Consider the following 9,103-nt stretch of genomic DNA (forward strand, 5'->3'; position numbering starts at 1 on the left):
TTATTTCGAAGAGTGTTCGGCTCTTATTTCGAAGCGTGTTCGGCTTTTATTTCGAAGCGTGTTCGGCTTTTATTTCGAAGCGTGTTCGGCTCTTATTTCGAAGAGTGTTCGGCTCTTATTTTGAAGAGTGTTCGGCTCTTATTTTGAAGCGTGTTCTGCGCCGGAAGCGGAAGTGCCGCCCGCGTGTGTCTTTCATTGATTGCGGGAGCGAGTTAGCTGGAGTCGAGTGTGATATTAATAATTATTAAAGTCGTCAGAGCTGATCATGATTAAAGAGAACTGCTGGAATATCCCCGTGAACGCTCCGGCGTGTATGGAGAGACACCTGGACGCGGTGGATTACAGAGCAGGTCAGAACAAAGCATCAGCTCAATCTGAGCTACTTTAGACACGTGCGCGTTAAACGCTTGATAGAATGATGCATGAACACAAAAAACTGATAACGTCTAATAATAAAATAAACACTTTAAAATGTATTTTTGCAAAAAAGACACTTCGTGAAAAGCCAAAATGTCACAATGTACCAATGCACGAAAAAAACACAATGCTTTTGTCTGTATAGTGTCTCGCCTTAAATATAAGAACATTTTGACTTACTTATTTTTAATTACTTTTATTATTGCTAAACCAACGCTGATTATTTTATGTTAAAACTACATCTTTTCTTATAATAATGAGATGTCATGATGTTAAAATTACATATTTTCTCATTAAAGGGGTCATGTGATGCTGCTAAAAAGAGCATTATTTGGTGTATTTGGTGAAATGAAATGTGTTTATGTGATTTAAGGTTATTATATATGATATTCTGCACAGCAGGGAAGAACTGCAGAATATAATGTCTTACAGATATTTTTAATATTATTAAAACATTGTGTCCATCAATGGTGGCAATCAGCAGGCTAATTTCTAAAGAAGAGACCAATTTATATGACAGATTTTAATGTAGGCTTTTATACACATGTAAACATTATTTAATAACCATTATAGCTATCTCACAAATGTTTGCTCACTCAGTGTTTTTTTAATTTTACAGCTGGGTGATTGTGTTGCAGTAGCACGAGATAGCTTGATTTCAAACTTTGAATTGAATAAAAAATGACAAGTAAGCAGTCAGTAATAAAATAAAAACAAATAAAAAATAACGACAGGCCTTCGAATGAAATAAAACACTTTTTAGTGTTTCAGGTAGGTCTAACAGTAGGGTTAAGATATTTATCCATTATATATCCAGATATTATCCAAATAATGTTTAATCCTAGAAAGCTATTATTATCAGAGCACGCAAGCATAACATAAAATATACATTGAAATATAACACTATAATAATATACTGCCCCAAATCAAATAAAATAAACATCTTCAAGTAAACAAACTAAGGCTTCGTCTGTGCTCTTAACATTTAAAATCAGAGGCAACCGCTGCGTTTTAATCACGATCCAAACAAAGATGCGTCATGCATGCAACACCAGCAGTTTTTAATCTAAATTAGATTGTATCATTTCGAAATTTGTGAAACTATAAATAAAAATATCTGCATGAAAGCTGAGCTGAACGAGACGCAGATGCACGCTCTGCCAGCAGGTGGCGCTTTAAGCCTTTCATTGGTTTCCGCTGTAAACAAAGCAGCGCTGCGCTTACGAACTTTAATATGCTTTATACAGAGGCAAGAGGAAACGAAAAAAATACCAAAGACCGTAAGTTCCCCTCAGACATGCATTCATATAAACTCCTACATCTAAATGAATCGCGATTGGTTTAGCGTCTCTTGAATCGTCACATATTTAAATCGATTTCCAACCGGCTCGCGGTTAATCGTTACATCCCCAGGACTCAGTCCTCCATAAAATGCGCTGCACACATCTGAATATTTGGGTTGAAGTGTTCTGGAACAGTGTTGTAAATACATTTGGGCGGCGTTATGCAATGTGTTTTAACATCTTCCGTAGAAATGCACCGTTTCTGAACATGTACCAAGGTCTTATCATCATTTCTGGACATTTACCATGTTTTTTTTTTTACATTTGGTCACCAATAATTATTGTGCTTCTCTGGAGATCTACCATAGTAATATTGTGCTTCTTGACATGCACTGTATTAATAATTTTACTGACATCTACCATGGTTTTTGTAGGGTTTAGGACATATACTGGGGTTACAATAATATTATTTATGCTTTTTTGGAAATTTACCGTGGTATTAGCTTTTGAGCATCTACCAGGCTTATCATCATAGTTTTTGGACTTGTACCATGGTAATACCATGTTTTTAATGGATATTTAACAATAATGTTGTTGTTTTAGCTGTTTTTTGGACATTTACCATGGTATTATTAACGTTTTGGACATATACTGGCGTTTGATCGTAGTTTTTGGACTTGTACCATGGTAATACTGTGGTTTTTGTGGATGTTCAACAATAATATTGTGTTATTTTAGATTTTTTGGATATTTACCATGGCATTAGTAGGTTTTTGTACGTGTAATAGTTTATTTTCGTTTTTTTGGACATTGACCCTTTTATTACTAGGTTTCTGTGGTTTTCTATCATGGTTCTGAGCATACCCTGTTGAAAAACCAGGTATGTATTGATGCTGGTTTAAGCTGGTCCTTTGCTGGTTTATGCTGAGTTAAACTGGTCCTTAGATGATCATGTGCTGGTCGTACCAGTTTAGGACCAGCACATGACCATCTTAAACCAGCATGGACCAGCATAAATCAGCTCGGACCAGCATAAACCAGCTCGGACCAGCATCCCAGCTTCAAAACATACCTAACATACCTGGTTTTTCTACAGGGTATGCTCAAAACCATGATAGAAACTCTAAAACCTAGTAATACCACGGTATCCCTGTTGAAAAAAACAGCATATGCTGGTTAGGTATGTTTTGAAGCTGGGATGCTGGTTTTGAAGCTGGGATGCTGGTCCGAGCTGGTTTATGCTGGTTTGAGTTGGTTTATGCTGGTCCGTGCTGGTTTATGCTGGTTTGAGCTGGTTTGAGCTGGTTTAAGCTGGTCATGTGCTGGTCCTAAACTGGTCCGACCAGCACATGACCATCTAAGGATCAGTTTAACCCAGCATAAACCAGCATAAGCCAGCATCCCAGCTTCAAAACATACCTAACCAGCATATGCTGTTTTTTTTCAACGGGGATACCGTGGTATTACTAGGTTTTCGAGTTTCTGTCCTGGTTTTGATCACGTGGTGTTCTCTGATAGATATATACATGTGTTGTTGTCAGGTTCGGTGGAGCTGTGGGAGCTGGCGGAGGACGAGCGGCTGCTGATGAACCGCTTCACTCGTCTGGAGCATGATGACGTGGTGACGGGTGTGAGTGTGAGCGCCGGCGGGCGTCTCGCCGTCAGCTGTAGTGTGGACTGCAGGTCAGCAGGCGGTGCTGTGAGACTGTGAGAGGCTCAACATGATCTCAGGGCACTCAATCTCTCTCTCCGTCTCCTTTCAGGATCAAAGTGTGGGATCTGAACCAGGAGACCGTCACCAGCTCCTATCACGGTGAGCAGACAGGAAGTGATGTCACTGCAGATTAATAACCCACAGGCTCATTGATGATCAGATTTATAGATGCAGTGTAATTATATATATTTATGAGACGCCATGCACTCTTTATCTCTGTGTTGATATGATTCTTGGCCGTGAATCAAATGAAGTGGTTCATCTGGATCAGGTGGGTTTGATTCATGAACTCATGATTGAAGAATTGATTTGAATTCTTCTGAAGAAACTGAATGAAAAACATTTCCGTAAAAACAGACGATGAAAGACTGATGAGCTCAGCTTTACTAAGAAATAATCACTTGCATTTGAAAGTAATGGGTCAGTAGATTCTTAGATCAATAGTTCATATGCATATGTGATTATATATATATAAAAAAAAAAAAAAAAATATATATATATATAGTAATTTAGTTATTTAAACACTATATATTAGTTATTAATTATTGCATATAAGTATGTTTCATATGTATTTTTATTTTAATAATGAATACATTGTTTATTCATATAGAATAGAATTTGACTAATTATTGAATATTAACTTGTGATTTATTTAAACTGTATATATTATTTATTATATGTAAATATAGATTCTTATTTTCAGATATTTTAAGAGTGAGTAATGTCCAAATGTGATTTATTTGAAATATATTATTTATTAATAAAATATGTAAATCTATATTGTTGAGTTGTTAAAAATGTGTGTGTGTGTGTGTGTGTGTGTGTCTATGTGTGTGTCAGCTCACTCTCAGCCGGTCAGCGGTGTGTCGTGTTCTCCTGTCGACGAGTCTCTCTTCCTGTCATGTGCTCAGGTCAGTGCCGTCTCTCTCACACACATATACACACACACACGTGTGTTTGAGTGTGTAACCATCTCACGCTCTCCTGCAGGACGGACGGCTTCTGCTGTGGGACCGACGGAAACCCAAACCTGCCTCTCGCCTAGGTGCACACACACACACACGCACACTCACACACACACAAGCACGCACACACATGCGCACAAAGCACACACTCATGCGCACGCACACACACACACACACACGCACGCTCACACACACACAAGCCCTCACTCATTCACTCACTCTCACGCACACAAACACACACAAGCACTCCCTCATTCACTCACACGCACACACACTCACTCATACACTCACTCACACGCACACACACTCACTCATACACTCACTCACACGCACACACACTCACTCATACACTCACTCACACGCACACAAACACACACAAGCACTCACTCATTCACTCACACACGCGCACACACACACACACACACAAGCACTCACACACACACAAGCACTCACTCATTCACTCACTCTCACGCACACAAACACACACAAGCACTCCCTCATTCACTCACACGCACACACACTCACTCATACACTCACTCACACGCACACACACTCACTCATACACTCACTCACACGCACACACACTCACTCATACACTCACTCACACGCACACACACTCACTCATACACTCACTCACACGCACACACACTCACTCATACACTCACTCACACGCACACACACTCACTCATACACTCACTCACACGCACACACACTCACTCATACACTCACTCACACGCACACACACTCACTCATACACTCACTCACACGCACACACACTCACTCATACACTCACTCACACGCACACAAACACACACAAGCACTCACTCATTCACTCACACAAACACACACACAACACTCACACACACAAGCACGCACACTCACTCACACACACACACGCACACACATACACACACAAGTACGCACTCTCACTCACACACACACACACGCACTCTCACACACCAAGTACTCACTCATGTGCACACACACACACACACACACACAAGCACTCACTCATTCACTCACACACACACAAGCAGTCACTCACACGCACACACACACAAAAGCACTCACTCATTCATTCACTCACACACGCACACAAACACACACACACTCACTCATTCACTCACTTACACACACTCGCACACACACAAGCACTCACTCATTCACTCACACACACACAAGCAGTCACTCACACGCACACACACACAAAAGCACTCACTCACTCACTCACTCACACACGCACACAAACACACACACACTCACTCATTCACTCACTTACACACACTCGCACACACACAAGCACTCACTCATTCACTCACTCACACACACACACACACTCGCACACACAAGCACTCATTCACTCACTCACACACATGCGCGCACACACACACACATGCGCGCGCGCACACACACAAGCACTCACTCGCTCACTCATGCACACAAGCACTCACTCACTCACACACACACACGCACACACATACACACACAAGTACTCACTCATGTGCACACACACACACACACACACACAAGCACTCACTCATTCACTCACACACACACAAGCACTCATTCACTCACTCACACACATGCGCGCACACACACACACATGCGCGCGCGCACACACTCAAGCACTCACTCGCTCACTCATGCACACAAGCACTCACTCACTCGCACAAACACACACACAAGCACTCACTCACTCGCACACAAACACACACACACACAAGCACTTACTCACACACACACAAGCACTTACTCACACACGCACACAAACACACACACAAGCACACACACACCACAGTATCATTAACTTTGGTGCTTTCAGTCTGTCTGGCTGATTCTAAAGTGAGATCCAGCTGAGCACTCAGTCACTTCCTGTCCGGAGAGACCTAACTTCCTGTCCATCTCGTTTAGACGTGGTGTCTCCCAGCTGCAGCCCCACGGCCGTCGCCTGGCACCCTCATCAGAGCAGCACCATCGCATACGGTACGGCTTCATTTCCCACGATGCACTGCTCTGTCCCATGATGCTCTGCTGGTGTTGACGTGTGTGTCTGGTGTTAGGTGATGAACTGGGTCGAGTGACTCTGAGGGATCTGCAGACGTCGGACGGTGTACGGACGATAAACGCTCACAGCCGCCGCGTCTCCAGACTGACGTTCTCCTCCGACAGGTACGGAAGAAAACACTGCGATAGTTATAAGAAGAGTGAATCAGCCTGTGAAGTTTTCCAGATTGTAAAGTACGCCAGACTTATTGTAAAGTACTCCGGATCGTAAAGTATGCCATCTTATAAAGTAGGCCATATTGTAAAATAAGCTGTATTGTAAAGTACTCCGTGAGCCGGATAATGACTGGTGATTATTATGGGCTGTCACCTGCAGTTCACCCCTGCTGGCGTCTATCAGTGACGACTGCTCCGTTGCCGTGGTTACTGCAGAGCTCCGAGAAATGTGAGTATTGACACATGCCTCTCTCCTCATTGGCTGTCCTGCACCAGCCAATCAGAACACAGGAAATCCACACACCCCGAAGTACATGGAACTGACAATCATTAAACAGTTTTTGCGGCTTAAATATTTTAACACGTATATCTAATTTAACTACAAACAATTCAATAATAAACACACACATATTAAATATAATATTTAATAAGAACTGAATTCATTTTGATTGAATGTATTGATAAAATGTTTAATTGGAAACTATACGTATTTTATGGACAAAAGATGAAATATACATGTTGTTAATTTATATTTATAATACTTAAATCTTATATCAAATTGAATAAAATTGAAAGAGTTGTAGAAGAAATATTTGAAATTATTTGTGCAATATTTTACACACACACACACACACATATGTGTATATATATATATGTGTGTGTGTGTGTATTTATAGTTAATAAATTGATTCAATGTATTAAAATATTTCATTAGAAATTAAGATTTATATTGTTTAAAAATATTACATGTATTAATAGCCTGTGAAGTTTTCCAGATTGTAAAGTACGCCAGACTTATTGTAAAGTACTCCGGACTGTAAAGTACACCAGATTGTATGTAGAGTATGCCGCATTGCAAAGTACGCCAGACTTATTGCAAAGTACTCCGGATTGTAACGTACGCCACATTTTAAAATATGCCAGACTTATTGTAAAGTACTCCGGATCGTAAAGTATGCCATCTTATAAAGTAGGCCATATTGTAAAATAAGCTGTATTGTAAAGTACTCCGTGAGCCGGATAATGACTGGTGATTATTATGGGCTGTCACCTGCAGTTCACCCCTGCTGGCGTCTATCAGTGACGACTGCTCCGTTGCCGTGGTTACTGCAGAGCTCCGAGAAATGTGAGTATTGACACATGCCTCTCTCCTCATTGGCTGTCCTGCACCAGCCAATCAGAACACAGGAAATCCACACACCCCGAAGTACATGGAACTGACAATCATTAAACAGTTTTTGCGGCTTAAATATTTTAACACGTATATCTAATTTAACTACAAACAATTCAATAATAAACACACACATATTAAATATAATATTTAATAAGAACTGAATTCATTTTGATTGAATGTATTGATAAAATGTTTAATTGGAAACTATATGTATTTTATGGACAAAAGATGAAATATACATGTTGTTAATTTATATTTATAATACTTAAATCTTATATCAAATTGAATAAAATTGAAAGAGTTGTAGAAGAAATATTTGAAATTATTTGTGCAATATTTTACACACACACACACACACATATGTGTATATATATATATGTGTGTGTGTGTGTATTTATAGTTAATAAATTGATTCAATGTATTAAAATATTTCATTAGAAATTAAGATTTATATTGTTTAAAAATATTACATGTATTAATACATTTATATAAAACATTTATACATGTATTATATAAATGTGCCTACAGTGTAATGAAATAATAATTAAAATAAAAAAATCTAAAATAATAAGTTATTAAAAACAAAAATTGTAAAAAAAAAAAAAGTGTTATGTATGCATATAAAATATGTAGTCAAATGATTACAAAATATGAGTTGTGTATTTTTTTTATCTATAAACTTTTTTTATTGTTTAAACACGGTTACAAAATGATTTAAAGCACCTTAACATTAACATTTAATTGGAGTGTATTTATATCTCAGAGCGGCGATCTGAGTCTGTCGTGTGCTCCGTGTTTAGTTTCAGGGACCGGCGGCACCAGGATTTCGTGCGCGGCGTGTGTTGGGCCCCGGGCGGCTCGGCCGTGTTGACCACCGTGGGCTGGGACCATCAGGTGCTCCACCACAGCGTGTCTGCGCCCTAGAGCATCATGGGAAACCACACCAACCTCCAGTTCATTCCCATTTCTGTTGTTCCGTCACCATCAAATAACGATTCATGAGTTAAATACATAATCATAGTAGGATCAGAATTCAGAACATGCAGAAAATGTCTTTTTTAATAACAGAAATGGGCATGAATGCTGTTCTCTTCTCATATTTGTGCAAAAAAAACACGTTTCACTGTTTAATAAAATTTCTGTCATCTGTATATTTATGCTCTCGCATATTTTTATCACACCGTATTATGGGTATATTCTTTCTTTAGGGGGGTAACAAAGGGTTAAATATCCAAAACAACAATTGTCATACTAACACGTTTGCAGATTATTAAATTAGCTTGTTTCTTCAAAGGCACCTTTAACCAGTATATTCAAGCAAAAACAAAGT

At 39.4% G+C, this 9,103-nt stretch overlaps 1 protein-coding gene across 1 annotated transcript in view; it reads left to right on the top strand.

Moving 5' to 3' along the window:
- LOC107574825 (methylosome protein 50) overlaps positions 1-8,887 on the top strand; it is an 11,815-nt gene extending 2,928 nt beyond the window's left edge. The window contains exons 2-9 of the mRNA XM_016261261.1: positions 3,219-3,383; positions 3,464-3,513; positions 4,255-4,325; positions 4,405-4,459; positions 6,291-6,362; positions 6,440-6,548; positions 6,760-6,828; positions 8,574-8,887. Of these exons, the coding sequence (XP_016116747.1) occupies positions 3,219-3,383; positions 3,464-3,513; positions 4,255-4,325; positions 4,405-4,459; positions 6,291-6,362; positions 6,440-6,548; positions 6,760-6,828; positions 8,574-8,697 (715 nt within the window). The 3' untranslated portion in view covers positions 8,698-8,887. The remainder of the gene's footprint in view (positions 1-3,218; positions 3,384-3,463; positions 3,514-4,254; positions 4,326-4,404; positions 4,460-6,290; positions 6,363-6,439; positions 6,549-6,759; positions 6,829-8,573) is intronic.
- Positions 8,888-9,103: the final 216 nt, after the last annotated feature.

The sequence above is a fragment of the Sinocyclocheilus grahami genome, unplaced genomic scaffold, assembly GCF_001515645.1.
Source record: "Sinocyclocheilus grahami isolate Dianchi unplaced genomic scaffold, SAMN03320097.WGS_v1.1 scaffold2355.1, whole genome shotgun sequence".
Taxonomy (NCBI): Eukaryota; Metazoa; Chordata; class Actinopteri; order Cypriniformes; family Cyprinidae; genus Sinocyclocheilus; species Sinocyclocheilus grahami.